Source organism: Lampetra fluviatilis, chromosome 65 (genome assembly GCF_964198595.1).
Source record: "Lampetra fluviatilis chromosome 65, kcLamFluv1.1, whole genome shotgun sequence".
In the NCBI taxonomy this organism is placed as follows: Eukaryota; Metazoa; Chordata; class Hyperoartia; order Petromyzontiformes; family Petromyzontidae; genus Lampetra; species Lampetra fluviatilis.
The window spans coordinates 3080383-3096558 of record NC_136339.1 but is presented as its reverse complement, the minus strand read 5'-3'; the positions used below and the strand labels follow the sequence as shown (position 1 = coordinate 3096558).

The following is a 16176-nucleotide window of genomic DNA, read 5'->3' as shown; positions in this document are numbered from 1 at the left end:
CACCACCGCCACCACCATCACCACCATCACCACCACCACCATCACCACCACCACCACCACCATCACCACCACCACCACCACCACCACCTTGCTCTGCTCCTCAACGTTCGCACACACACGGGAGCCGGCACGGGGGGGAACCTGAACACCACCGCCACCCACCACCACCACCATCACCACCACCACCACCACCATCACCACCATCACCACCACCATCACCACCATCACCACCATCACCATCACCACTACCACCACCACCACCACCTTGCTCTGCTCCTCAACGTTCGCACACACACGGAGCCGGTACGGGGAGAACCTGAACTCCACCGCCTCATCCCGGTAATAGGGACCCCCACACCATCACCAACATCACCATCATCACCACCATCACCGCCCCACCATCACCACCACCACAACCCCCACTCACCCACCATCCTCTCCCACCCCCCCCCCCCACCATCACCACCACCGCCACCACCATCACCGCCACCGCCACCACCATCACCACCACCACCACCCACCCACCATCCTCCCCCACCCCCACCCACCATCACCACCACCACCACACCACCATCACCACCACCACCACCCACCCACCATCCTCCCCCACCCCCACCCACCATCACCATCACCACCACCCACCCACCATCCTCCCCCACCCCCACCCACCATCACCACCACCACCACCACACCACCATCACCATCACCACCACCCACCCACCCACCATCCTCCCCCACCCCCACCCACCATCACCACCACCACCACCACACCACCACGCTCCCTCCCCCTCGCCCTCCCCTACCCCCCCCCACCACCACCACCGTCGCCGTAGAGAAGCTAGCAGCGTCGGGCTAAAGGTGACAGGACGCGCGTGGAATGGAGCCTCCTTCCTGCAGATAAGCGTGCGAATGATGAAATAAATAATATAAATAACGGGAAGCGATCGGCGGTGCCGATACGTGAGCGATGGCCGAAGACGGCTGCTTGCGTTGTGGCCGAAACGTCGTGAGAATTATTTTATTATGTTTTATTATTATTATTTTATTACTTCCCTTCTACGTGACTTTACCGAAAGAACCAAGAAGATGAATCCCTGCAGTCACGAAAGAAGCTTTAAATCGAAATTTTATTGTTTTATTTTTATAATTTTAGTATGTTTTATTTTTATGATTTTATTATGTTTTATTTTTAGAATTTTAATATTTTTATTTTTAACATTTTATTACTTTTTATTTTTATTATTTTATTGTGTTTTATTTTTATCATTTTATTACTTCCCTTCTACGTGACTTTACCGAAAGAACCAAGAAGATGATAGCCGCGTCCGTCGTTCAGCCTCCTAAGCGGGGCGGCGTCTTCCATGTCGCTTTGAAAATCAATCAACACTGCACCATAGACTCAACACTGCACCATAGAATCAACACTGCACCATAGACTCAACACTGCACCATAGACTCAACACTGCACCATAGACTCAACGCTTGCGACGTTTGCGACGTTTGCTCGATCCGGCGATTGCCATTGCGGCCGGCGAGGGTTGCGGTTCAACTCCAGCCGGCATACCGGTCGAGCAAACACGCCGGCTACCCACGTTTTACATCACAACCATCATCATTATCATCATCATCACCACTATCATTACCACCATCATCATCATCACCACCAGCATCATCACCATCACCATCATCACCACCACCACCATCATCACCATCATTATCATCATCATCATCACTATCATCACCATCATCACCACCATCACTATCATTACCACCATCACCACCACCATCATCATCACCATCATTATCACCATCATCACCACCATCACCACCATCACCACAATCGTCATTACCACCATCATCATCATCACCATCATCATCATCACCATCACCATCATCACCACCACCATCATCACCATCACCACCATCATCATCAGCATCATCACCACCACCATCACTATCATCACCACCACCATTACCACCATCATAATCATCACCACCATCATCATCACCATCACCATCACCACCATCATCATCAGCATCATCACCACCACCATCACTATCATCACCACCACCATTACCACCATCATAATCATCACCACCATCATCATCACCACCATCACCACCATCATCATCATCAGCATCAGCATCATCAGCATCATCAGCTAGTTGCGTTCCGCTTCATTACTGCAAAGTTTGATACCGAGAAGGTAACCAAGAGCCCCCCCCCCTCCACCACCGTCGTTAACTGCGCTCCAACTTGTCCCTCTCGACGTTGCCGACAGCAACGGCTCCTCGCTTTAGTTTCGTCTCTCTCGGACTCTCTCTGTCTCTCTGTGTCTCTCTGTGTCTCTCTCTGTGTGTCTCTCTGTGTCTCTCTCTGACTCTCTCTGTCTCTCTCTCTGTGTGTCTCTCTCTGTGTCTCTCTCTGTGTCTCTCTCTGTGTCTCTGACTCTCACTGTCTCTCTGTGTCTCTCTCTGTGTGTCTCCCTGTCTCTCTGTGTCTCTCTCTGTGTCTCTCTCTGACTCTCACTGTCTCTCTCTGTGTCTCTCTCTGTGTGTCTCTCTGTGTCTCTCTCTGTCTCTCTCTGACTCTCACTGTCTCTCTCTCTGTGTCTCTCTCTGTGTCTCTCTCTGTGTCTCTCTCTGTGTCTCTCTCTGTGTCTCTCGCTGTGTCTCTCGCTGTGTCTCTCTCTGTGTCTCTCTCTGTGTGTCTCTCTGTGTCTCTCTCTGTGTCTCTCTGTCTCTCTGTGTCTCTGTGTCTCTCTCTGTGTCTCTCTCTGTGTCTCTCTCTGTGTCTCTCTCTGTGTCTCTCTCTGTGTCTCTCTCTGTGTCTCTCTCTGTCTCTCTCTGTGTGCGCATGCACGCACACACACACGCACAGGCACGCACGCGCACGCACACACGCCCACACGCACGCACGCACACACACACGCACGCACACACGCACACACGCACGTACACGCACACACGCAAGCACATGCACGCACACGCGTGCGCGCACACACACACGCACGCACACACACACGCACGCACGCACACACACACGCACGCACGCACGCACACACACACGCACGCACACACGCACACACGCACGTACACGCACACACGCACGTACACGCACACACGCAAGCACATGCACGCACACGCGTGCGCGCACGCGCGCACACACACGTGCGTTGTGGGGGATACGTAACAAAGACACGCGCGACTTATCGTGTTATCGGTTGTCACTTTGAGGCCTCCCTCCCTCCCACTCAAAAAACAAAGACAAAGATCCCCCGAGTAGCCTTAACAGACTGCTGGGGCAAGTGCTGTTAGCGAGCACCTACGAAGGCCGGCACGGCACACGAGGGGGTGGGTGGCCAGCACCACGCCCGGCCGCCTTTGTCTCCCTAGTGGCGATCTTTACACACCGCACCTGGTACTCATTTGAGGCTGAGTCGACCTAGGGGAGGCCCAGAACCGGTTCAAATAATCGTCACCGGTGTTGGCCGCGAGCGGGAATTGAACCCGGGTCGCCGGGTTCGTAGCGCAGCGTAGCGCTAACCGCTGCACCACCACTCCCCCCACACACACCCAGACCCTCCCAACCCACCATCCCACCCAGCCTCCCCTCCGTCCCTCCCTCCGAGACCTGGGCAGCAATAATACGAATATTGATAACGGTGCGCAGGGAATGCGATCATCAATCAGTACGGAACGCGCCACCATCAGATAGGAGGACGCTGTTTCGACGCTCCCGGCACAATGCGCAGACGTACTTGCGTGCAGACGCGTGTAAGGACGCTGAACAACCACCACCTTGCAATCCCGGCGGAGATTTGCACTACCCGTAGAATCACACAAGTTTAGTACCAGTTCAAAGGGTAAAAAGCTATTACTATATTTTGCCACTGGTAAAGGAGATGTCTCATAGTGTAAATGCTTACCCCCAGAGCTCTCAATACTCTGATAGTGCGCTGTCTTTGAGTTGTGCGCCTTTTGGTGTCATCTGGTCCAACACCAATGGAGACTAGGCTCTAAGGAAAGCTGTCTCGGGTGTGGGCCAATCAACTTCAAGGACAGTGCATATCATCATTAGAGTTGTTTCTTTTTGTTTGCAGTTTGACTGCCTGTGTTGTGGTTATTGCAAATATGATGCCTCGTATAAAGGTGTCAGTTTTTGTACCAGTTTAAAGGGTAAAAACCTACTACTATATTTTGCCACTGGTAAAGGAGATGACTCATAGAGTCATATTGTTCACGTCAGACCACGGGCGGAATCAGATGAGCTACGAAGCCCTTGCTCTTGGTTCTTTCGGTAAAGTCACGTAGAATGGAAATAATAAAATAATAAAAATAAAACATAACAAAATAATTCTCACGACGTTTCGGCCACAACGCAAGCAGCCGTCCTCAGGTGACCTGTTCTTCACCTGAGGACGGCTGCTTGCGTTGTGGCCGAAACGTCGTGAGAATTATTTTATGTTTTATTTTTATTATTTTATTACTTCCCTTCTACGTGACTTTACCGAAAGAACCAAGAAGATGAATCCCTGCAGTCACGAAAGCTTTCAATCAAAATTGTATTGTTTTATTTTTATTATTTTATTATGTTTTATTTTTTTTATTTTATGTTTAATTTTTATTATTTTTTTATTTTTATTATTCTATTATGTCTTATTATTGAATTATGTTGTATTTTTATTATTCTATTATTTTTTATTATGTTTTATTTTTATTATTTTACAATGTTTTATTTTTATTTTTTTATTATGTTTTATTTTTATTATTTTATTACTTCCCTTCTACGTGACTTTACCGAAAGAACCAAGAAGATGAATCCCTGCAGTCACGAAAGCTTTAAATCGAAATCTACTAAGCTCTTGTTCACAGAAGACCTGCTAGAAAGGCCCCGTCTTCGTTTAGCTGGGCCGGGCCTGCTAAAAAAAGGCATTCTGGGATCTTATCGGCAAATAATCGCCCCTTGATGAAACAAACCCTGCCAGGACAGATGTTGACAAAGGGGCATCTTTTATTCATAGGTGGAGACAGTGGAATGGAGGTCTGTTGCTGCTTGTCCCTTTAACCGATGGTGTTATGCGTTAATGGGTTTGCCGACAAGCCAAGGGACATTACGTGATGTCAGCTAAGGCTCCATAATAGGCCTAAACTTCCTCAATGTGCACGTGCTAAGGTAAAGATCCCCGCAACAGTATAGCCCCTAACAGGCTGTAGGGGCAAGTGCTGTTAGCGAGTAGCAGCTGTGAAGGCTGGCACGGGCACAGCGGTGGCTAAGAGATGTTGACTACCTCGCCTGGTATACAGGAGGTCGTGGGTTCGAACCCGACCCTGACGATGCCTGCTGCTGTATATTTGGAGTTTGCGTGTCTCTCTCTCTCTCTCTCATCATCATCACGGTGGCTAGGAGATGTTAACTACCTCGCCTGGTACACAGGAGGTCGTGGGTTCGAACCCGACCCTGACGACGCCTGCTGCTGTATATTTGGAGTTTGCGTGTCTCTCTCTCATCATCATCATCACGGTGGCTAGGAGATGTTAACTACCTCGCCTGGTGTGCAGGAGGTCGTGGGTTCGATCCCGACCCTGACGACGCCTGCTGCTGTATATTTGGAGTTTGCGTGTCTCTCTCTTCAGACTATCGAGAAGGGAAGCAGAGCGTTGCGGACGGCCGCAGAAGCGCCACCACCGCCACCACCACCGCCGCCACCACTACCACCACCACTACCACCACCGCCACCACTACCGCCACCGCACACACACCACCACCACCACCGCACACAACACCACCGCCACCACCGCACACACACCACCACCGCAACCACCGCACACACACCACCACCGCAACCACCGCACACACACCACCACCACCGCACACACCACCACACGCACCGCCACCACCCACGCGTGCACACGCTTGAGTATACACACCTGGCCCGTCTTGCTGTTCTCCGTGACGCTGTCGGGCAGGATCTTAGAGAGCTGCACGATCCAGTTGTTGATCTTGTCCCGTCGGCGTCGCTCCACTGTTTGACAACAACGACGACGACGACAAAAAACGCGAAATATTACATTTAGGTTTTTTTTTACCACCGTTAATACGTCGGACGTGGAACAATATTGTGTGTGTACTCTGTGTACCGTGTGTGTACTGTGTGTGTACTGTGTGTGTACTGTGTGTGTACTCTGTGTACCGTGTGTGTACTGTGTGTGTACTGTGTGTGTACTCTGTGTACTGTGTGTGTACTGTGTGTGTACTCTGTGTACTGTGTGTGTACTATGTGTGTACTGTGTGTGTACTGTGTGTGTACTGTGTGTGTACTGTGTGTGTACTCTGTGTACTGTGTGTGTACTATGTGTGTACTGTGTGTGTACTGTGTGTGTACTGTGTGTGTACTGTGTGTGTACTCTGTGTACTGTGTGTGTACTCTGTGTACTGTGTGTGTACTGTGTGTGTACTGTGTGTGTACTCTGTGTACTGTGTGTGTACTCTGTGTACTGTGTGTGTACTCTGTGTACTGTGTGTGTACTATGTGTGTACTATGTGTGTACTCTGTGTGTACTGTGTGTGTACTCTGTGTACTGTGTGTGTACTCTGTGTACTGTGTGTGTACTGTGTGTGTACTCTGTGTACTGTGTGTACTCTGTGTGTACTCTGTGTGTACTCTGTGTACTGTGTGTACTATGTGTGTACTCTGTGTGTACTCTGTGTACTGTGTGTGTACTCTGTGTACCGTGTGTGTACTCTGTGTGTACTGTGTGTACTGTGTGTGTACTGTGTGTGTACTGTGTGTGTACTCTGTGTACTGTGTGTGTACTCTGTGTACCGTGTGTGTACTCTGTGTGTACTCTGTGTACTGTGTGTGTACTGTGTGTGTACTGTGTGTGTACTCTGTGTACTGTGTGTGTACTCTGTGTACTGTGTGTGTACTGTGTGTGTACTCTGTGTACTGTGTGTGTACTGTGTGTGTACTCTGTGTACTGTGTGTGTACTCTGTGTACTGTGTGTGTACTGTGTGTGTAATCTGTGTACTATGTGTGTACTCTGTGTACTGTGTGTGTACTCTGTGGACTATGTGTGTACTGTGTGTGTAATCTGTGTACTATGTGTGTACTCTGTGTACTGTGTGTGTACTCTGTGTACTATGTGTGTACTGTGTGTGTAATCTGTGTACTATGTGTGTACTCTGTGTACTGTGTGTGTACTCTGTGGACTATGTGTGTACTGTGTGTGTAATCTGTGTACTATGTGTGTACTCTGTGTACTGTGTGTGTACTGTGTGTGTACTCTGTGTACTGTGTGTGTACTGTGTGTGTACTGTGTGTGTACTGTGTGTGTACTCTGTGTGTACTGTGTGTTTGTTGTAGTACAGAGTTAGACTGATGGCCTTAATCAAAGTTGTCTTGTGGATGTTGTTGGTTGTTTGACTTGCATCCCACTGGGTTTTATTGCACACAGCGTTGGTGTGTAACGGTGTTTTTGTTCTGCAATATTTTGCCGTCTTTTCTTGGATTTTGTGTTTGCACTCAGTCACATATTCACTTCAAGATGTTTTTTTGTTCACGTTTTAGTTTTTTGTTTGTTGCGGTTGCACCCGATTCAAGAGCCGAATGGCTCACAGGGCTATACACCTAATACATGAAACTTGAACTCTGAAAACCGTCGTCCCCACGCATTTAGCATCCACGTGACATTCATCGCCGAATCGCGTCGAAACATTTTCAAAACACTCCCCTCCGCCTCCGCACCCGTCCCACGCTCGTGTTGACGCAGGCTAACATCAAGACAGCAGGCGGCGGGGTGTGTGGCGAAAGCACGCACCAACGCAACCGTGAAGAGGCTGAACTCCCAGGCGTTCGGATAACCGGCCGATGGTTTCTGCGGCTCAAGCTTTGCGCCCGGGCTCTTCTGGGCGACGCTGTTGATCAACAGCGACGGCTTCGCCAAGCAACCGAAACCGCGGCGAACCCTCGTTGATTTGACACACGTGGGGCACTGGCCTTGCCGAGTAAGTCAACATGCTGAATTGTGTGTTAAGGTACTGACGCCCTATTCTAGATTTGAAGCTTTCGTGACTGCAAGGATTCATATTCTTAGGATTTTTTCGGTAAAGCCCCAATATTTTTTTCTTCCAAATTTGTTTTCCAAGCTCTTCAAAGACAAAGATCCCCCCCCACACCACCCGCGTAGCCTCAACAGACTGTAGGGGCAAGTGCTGTCAGCGAGTAGCAGCACCTATGAAGGCCGGCACGGCACACGAGGGGGTGGGTGGCCAGCACCACGCCCGACCGCCTTTGTCTCCCCAGTGGCGATGTTTACTACACAGCGCACCAGGCATTCATTTGAGGTTGAGTCGACCTAGGAGAGGCCCTGGACCGGTTCAGATAATCGTAACCGGTGTTGGCCGTGAGCAGGAATCGAACCCAGGGCGCCAGGTTCGTAGCGCAGCGTGGCACTAACCGCTACACAACCACTCTTCACACAACAACAACCGCCATTCGCCACTAAGTGGCGGTGAGGTCACCACGACGTTTGTGCCAGGCCAAGTGCACCTTGAGGCCACGTGAAGTGTCGAACGCCCGCTGGCAGGAGGTCACGGGGCAGACCCAGCAGGTGCCACGGGTCGACTGAGATGACCGAGATGACTGGCTGATGCACCACCTGTGCCCCCTACTGTACCAACTTGCTGTGCTTTAACCACCCGGCGCTCCGCTCGTTGTTGTGAGCGTCGCTCCTCCGCCCTCCGTTGTTGTTGGAGGGCGACTGCCTCCAACTGCCCAGTAGCAGCAGCGTCCTTCACGAGCCTCCTCCACAGAGGCCGATCTTGACACACACTTATAAGCACCTGCATAAATTCTATCCAAAAACTTTCGATTTAAAGCTTTCGTGACTGCAGGGATTCATCTTCTTGGTTCTTTCGGTAAAGTCAAAGTCACGACGTTTCGGCCACAACGCAAGCAGCCGTCCTCACCTGAGGACGGCTGCTTGCGTTGAGGACGGCTGCTTGCGTTGTGGCCGAAACGTCGTGAGAATTATTTTATTATGTTTTATTTTTATTATTTTATTACTTCCCTTCTACGTGACTTCACCGAAAGAACCTATAAGTTGTATTTAAGAACTTGCATCTTGGAATCCCTGCCTCACTTGATGCAGCAAATCTGGCTGTGACGGTCCCCCACCTGATGACGGAGACTTGTGTTGCCTCCGAAACGTCGTGATTTTTATCATTTTATTTTTTTATTAATTTCATTTTTTTACCTACACGGTGACTTTACCGAAAAAACCTAAGAGTATGAATCCTTGCAGTCACGAAAGCTTCAAATATAGAATGAATGCCCTCTACGGGGAGGAATTGCACCTATCTGTTAGAGTTTTTAACAGACAACGAGACAAGAAGTCACAGCAGCTTCTCGAGACGCCGGCCTTCCTCAAGAGATGCCGAGATAACAAGGTCACACCCATCGCTTTCAAAATATACAAGCACTGTTTTCTTAAAATGTCTCTTTACTTGATACAGCTATCGTGCTGTGACGGTTCCACCTGAAGACGGAAGCTTGTGTTGCCTCCGAAACGCCGCGATAACAAGGTCATACCCCCCATCGCTTTCACACTCACATCTGCTGAGGAACTTGCATCTTGGAATCCCTGCCTCACTTGATGCAGCTAATCTGGCTGTGACGGTCCCCCACCTGATGACGGAGACTCGTGTTGCCTCCGAAACGTCGTGATTTTTATCATTTTATTTTTTATTAATTTCATTTTTTTACCTACACGGTGACTTTACCGAAAAAACTGAGAGTACGATGGAAAACGAGTTCGGCTCACGCCCGACGCGTCTTCGCGCGAGGCTCACCGTGACCCCCCCCGCCCCTCCCTCCCCCGGCGTGTTACGAAACAGGCGGACGGAGCCCAGAGGCACGAAACCGCCCGCCGGGAAGACGCGGAAGAAACGGGCGCGTCGAAGGCGTCGCACGGAAGCGACGCGGCAATTTACGAGACAAAATGAATGTTTAATGGCTCCAATGCAGAGAGCGATTACTGCCGATTAATAATTTCCAGCGCCTCCCCCGCCTACTCTCCCCACCTCCTCTCCCCGCCTCCAGTCATTCAGAGTTTCCAGCGTAGGCGTGGGAAATTATAAATCAGAGCGGATCTGAAATAATAACGGGGAGGGGAGGGAACTCGTGTTAAATGAGGTTAATAATTAAAACAAATTAATTTCTGCCTCCGCAATTAATTAAACAGCACTTTAGGCCTCCGAGCGCGGAAGGCTATAATCAGCCTAATACTCGGAACGCGCGATGTCGATTTCTGGACGTGGAGGTGAACAAAACGGTGGACCTGGAGAAAAATCCACGCGACCACGGGTAGATAGAGAGACACGCAAACTACAGATGTACAGCAGCAGGCGTCAGGGTCGGGATTGAACCCACGACCTCCTGCACACCAGGCGAGGTAGTTAACATCTCCTAGCCACCGTGATGATGATGAGAGAGAGACACTCAAACTCCAGATATACAGCAGCAGGCGTCGTCAGGGTCGGGATCGAACCCACGACCTCCTGTATACCAGGCGAGGTAGTTAACATCTCCTAGCCACCATGATCATGATGATGAGAGAGACACGCAAACTCCAAATATACAGCAGCAGGCATTTACACCATTGGTACCTTATTTGCCAGAAAAAATATGATAATTGGTTTTTGTTTGCATTACGACTGCAGGTATTGTGGTCTATGCAAACATGACTCCTCGTAAAAAAGGTGTCAGTTTTGTTGCCAGATTAAAGGGTAAAAAAATTAACCCGTAAAAACTAAGTTTTTCACTATAAATCCTTTATATGCGTGGCGGCTAGAGTCCTCTCGTCCTCTGGCTTGAGATGGCTGCCACCTATGGGTCAGATGATTGCCTGCCACCATTAAGCAATTGGTAATTACATATAATTTTTTTTTTCCAAAAAAGTGTAAAGTTATGGAAAAAAAATTTTCACGAAAATTAATTGTCACGCACAACGAGTCTGTGTGCAAAATGTCAGCTCGATTGGATCACGGGAAGTGGGTTAAAAAACGACCGAAAGATTTGCACGGTCCTAATCAAGCAAGCGAACTTAATATAAAGAATAAAAAAAAACAATTATCAAACTAACTTCGTCATCGGCTCCCGAGGCTCCCACAAGGCCGTGCGGCGGGGCGGGGGAGGGCGCGTGATTGCGGCCGCGGTTTTCAGCGCCGGCTATCGTAGAGTGGTGGCGGTGGTCGAGTGGCTACGGTGTTTCTCTGCGGAACGACGCCTTTGTGCAAACGGCCGAAAAACAATTAAAACAACGGCAGACGCGGAATACATTTTATTTTCTCCTACGCGCAAGTAAAACCAACTACGAGCCGTTTTGAGTGCTCCCCCGAGAGATTCGGAGGTGAACGGGGTAGCACACAACCGAGAGGGTTAAAGACAATCTAGATTTGAAGCTTTCGTGACTTCAGGAATCCATTCTCTTTGGTTCTTTCGGTAAAGTGACGTGGGTAGAAAAAAAATAATGATAAATAAAACAGTTGTATTTCATTTCTACCTACGTGACTTTGCCGAAATAACCAGAGTATTATATTATTGTTCTGTTGATTTCAAGCTTTCGTGACTGCAGGAATCCATTCTCTTTGGTTCTTTCGGTAAAGTGACGTGGGTAGAAATACATTAATGATAATTAAAATAGTTGTATTTTATTTCTACCTACGTGACTTTGCCGAAATAACCAGAGTATTATATTATTGTTCTGTTGATTTCAAGCTTTCGTGACTGCAGGAATCCATTCTCTTTGATTCTTTCGGTAAAGTGACGTGGGTAGAAATACATTAATGATAATTAAAATAGTTGTATTTTATTTCTACCGACGTGACTTTGCCGAAATAACCAGAGTATTATATTATTGTTCTGTTGATTTCAAGCTTTCGTGACTGCAGGAATCCATTCTCTTTGGTTCTTTCGGTAAAGTCACGTGGGTAGAAATACATTAATGATAATTAAAATAGTTGTATTTTATTTCTACCTACGTGACTTTGCCGAAATAACCAGAGTATTATATTATTGTTCTGTTGATTTCAAGCTTTCGTGACTGCAGGAATCCATTCTCTTTGGTTCTTTCGGTAAAGTCACGTGGGTAGAAAATACAAAATACATCGCGACGTTTCGACTGCAACAACAGCAATCGTCATCAAGTGGGAAAACAGCCACAAGAATTTTTTTTTAGCTGAAGGTAGCTCGCTCGCTCTCTCTCGATCTCACATCCCGGTCCCTTGAGCGCTGGTTAAAACAAAATAAGCGCTCTATAAAACTGAACGGCTTTTTGTTTGTTATTTTTTTTTTAAACCTTCCCGTACGCGTGTGCGTGCGTGCGCCGGGCTGCTTTGACGCCGTGCCTGCCGATCGTCTCGTCTGGGCTGCAAGACGCTAACCTCGAAAATAAACACGTGTGCAGATAGATATATATAAATCATATGAAAATGACTCGAGGTGGAAATTTCTTACCAAAATAAACTGCCAAAAAACCCATCACGAAGGCAAATCGTGTCAACGGGGGACCCAGGGTGGTGGGGGTAGAGGGGAGTCTGCCTCAAGAGACATCGCAAAGCGTCCACGCAGCTCCTGAAGATCCAACACGGCAGCTAGGAGATGTTGACTACCTCGCCTGGTGTACAGGAGGTCGCGGGTTCGATCCCAACCCTGACGTCTGCTGCTGTATATGTTGAGTTTGCGTGTCTCTCTCTCTCATCATCATCACGGTGGCTAGGAGATGTTAACTACCTCGCCTGGTGTACAGGAGGCCGTGGGTTCAATCCCAACCCTGACGTCTGCTGCTGTATATGTTGAGTTTGCGTGTCTCTCTCTCTCATCATCATCACGGTGGCTAGGAGATGTTAACTACCTCGCCTGGTGTACAGGAGGCCGTGGGTTCAATCCCAACCCTGACGTCTGCTGCTGTATATGTTGAGTTTGCGTGTCTCTCTCTCTCATCATCATCACGGTGGCTAGGAGATGTTAACTACCTCGCCTGGTGTACAGGAGGCCGTGGGTTCAATCCCAACCCTGACGTCTGCTGCTGTATATGTTGAGTTTGCGTGTCTCTCTCTCTCATCATCATCACGGTGGCTAGGAGATGTTAACTACCTCGCCTGGTATACAGGAGGTCGCGGGTTCGATCCCAACCCTGACACCCCCAAGGTGGCTAGGAGATGTTGACTACCTCACCTGGTATACAGGAGGTCGTGGGTTCAATCCCAACCCTGATTATGGCTGCTGTATATTTGAAGTTTGCGTGTCTCTCTCTCTCATCATCATCATGGTGGCTAGGAGATGTTAACTACCTCACCTGGTATACAGGAGGTCGTGGGTTCGATCCCGACCCTGACGCCTGCTGCTGTATATTTGGAGTTTGCGTGTCTCTCTCTCATCATCATCATCATGGTGGCTAGGAGATGTTAACTACCTCGCCTGGTGTACAGGAGGTCGCGGGTTCGATCCCGACCCTGACGCCTGCTGCTGCATATTTGGGGAATTTTGAGTGCATCTCTTTTGCGGACGGCCAAAAAACCACCGCACTTAAAAAGAAAACTCCAACTCGTCGCAACGGCAGGCAGGCAAGGCAGGCATATATCCTCCACCTCCCCCACCCTCCCCCTCTGTGTCTCCAACACAGCGGCCGAACCGTCCGCCCGAATCCTGCAATCCACGTTGAATTATTGACATCCGCGCGTATTCTGACACGCCCCACGTGGTAGCCAACAGCAGTCCGGTCCAGTCGCTCGCTCGTTCACTAATTTAACCGTCAAACCTTATCCACCCCCCTCGCAACTACCCCCTGTCACCCGTAATCTCACCGCCCCCCCCCGCCCCCCTTTCTCCGGTACGCCACCCCTAACGCAGAGCGATGAGCAGGAAAAGTTGGCGATTAATTTTTGTTATTTTATTTTATTCCCGTGTTCCGGGGCTCGCCCCGTCGCTTCGCGTTAAAAGTTAATAGCGGCTTAAATGAATCAGACAGTAACACCCCGTCGAAACTTTGACCAAGAAGTTCAAGTTCATGTATTAGGTATGGGCCTGTGAGCCGTTCGGCTCTTGAATCGGGTGCAACCGCAACAAACAAAAAACATGAACAAGGAAACATCTTCAAGTGAATATGTGACCGAGTGCAAAACAGAACATCCAAGAAAAGACGGCAAAATGTTGCGGAAAAATCACCGTTACACACCAACGCTGTGTGCAAAAATCCCAGTGGATGCAAGTCAAACAACAACAACAACCACAAGACAACTTAGATTAAGGCCATCAGTCTAAACTCCGTACTACAAACAAACAAACATGGCCAAACCAAATAACTTTTCGGAAATCACCAAAAATAAAACCGTGAAAGTAATGAAACAGCAATGATCATAGGAACTGTGACCGAATTTTCACAATAAACTACGTAAACAACATGCACCACCAAACTCCGCAGAAGAGGTCAGAGACACGGAGGTAGCAACCGCCCCCGCTGATATTCCTGAGTTCGAATCCACAAACCCTCCCCTTCCCTCCCTCACTCCCCACTACCTCCACCCTATTCTTAGGTTTTTTTTTCGGTAAAAGTTACGTAGGTAAAACATTAAAATTAATTAAAGTAAAATAAAATAAAAATCACGACGTTTCGGAGGCAACACAAGCTTCCGTCTTCAGGTGGAACCGTCACAGCCACGACAGCTGTATCAAGTAAATGAGAGATTGCAAGAGCTACCACTCCGTATATATAATGGTTGGAGAGGGGGGGAAGGGCCAAGTACGGCACACTTTTTATTCATATGGTAAGGTGAGGCTTAAGAGGGTGAGCCTTTGTTATGGAGAGGTACGGTTTGTGACTCAACCTGGCCTACCTAACAATAGTGTGAAAACAACTAAACATGGTAAACCTGTAATAGTTGTCTGTCAAATAAGATTGGTCAAATAAGTGTAGTTAAATCTTTTTTGCATGCTTAATCACGCAGAAAAAAACCTAGGAATATGAATCCTTGCAGTCACGAAAGCTTCAAATCTACTACCTCCACCCTCCCCACAATTCTGAATATTGATGACGTGGCTGGCCAAAGTGGCTCAGAGATCGGAAGGCGCTGAACTCCAGGGCTGAGCACGCTGCTCCAGCGAACGACGTTTGCTGGTATCGGAACTGATCGGCCGCAAAAAGCCGCAGTTTGGGCTTCAACTTGGCGTGTTCTGGAGATCGTGGGGGGGGGGGGGGGGAGGGAGGCGGGGGGGGGGGGGCACCGGTTTTGCCGGTGACTCCGTTGATTGCATTAAAAAAGCGAAAAGCGTCGTGTTTAATTTGGTTCAACAATTAATCTATTAATCTACTGGGGGGGGGGGAGAGGGAGAGGAAAGCAAAACCCATTCAGCTCTGGAAATAATAAAAGAACAGAAAAAACAACACACACAGAATGGCCGACTCCCTCCTACTACTACAACTTAAGGACGGTAATTGTGGTTCCACGAAACCGGTCGTTAAGGAGATTTGCTCGTTAAGCGAGTGCGCGCGGGGGGAAAATGCGCGTTAAAAGTGGCTTAATTCCTTCCGATAGCATCGAAAAGTTACCCACCACCCCCGCCACCACCACCCCTACCGACCCCCCTTTTTAAATCCTTTATATTAAGTTCACTTGCTTGCTTGCTTGCGACCGTGCAAATCTTTCGGTCCTTTTTTAACCCACTTCCCGTGATCCAATCGAGCTGACATTTTGCACACAGACTCGTTGTGCGTGACAATGAATGTTCGTGAAATTTTTTTCTCCAAAATTTTACACTTTTTAGGACAAAAATATTATATTTACTTACCAATTGCTTAATGCTGGCAGACAATCATCTGACCCATAGGTGGCAGCCATCTCAAGCCAGAGGACGAGAGGACTCTAGCCGCCACGCATATAAAGGATTTATAGTGAAAAACTTAGTTTTTACGGGTTATACTTGTTTTCACCCAAATAAGCGTATTTGACAAGGCGACACACACATTCCCTCTACAGCTGCGTCATCGGTTCATCCGGTCGCAGACGCGACTTTTCCGGCTGCTTCCAACGTAGTCCGGCGGTTACCCCGGGGGCCGATCCGGCTACTATACATGGCACTACACTACACACTCCAGAATACTACACTACAATATAC

General features: G+C 48.7%; 1 protein-coding gene across 1 annotated transcript in view; it reads right to left on the bottom strand.

Annotated features, from left to right (window-relative positions):
* The window catches only part of LOC144952017 (upstream stimulatory factor 2-like), a 54958-nt gene that overhangs the window by 5547 nt on the left and 33235 nt on the right, over positions 1-16176 (bottom strand). Inside the window, exon 6 of the mRNA XM_078882407.1 lies at positions 5932-6026. Within this exon, the coding sequence (XP_078738533.1) occupies positions 5932-6026 (95 nt within the window). The remainder of the gene's footprint in view (positions 1-5931; positions 6027-16176) is intronic.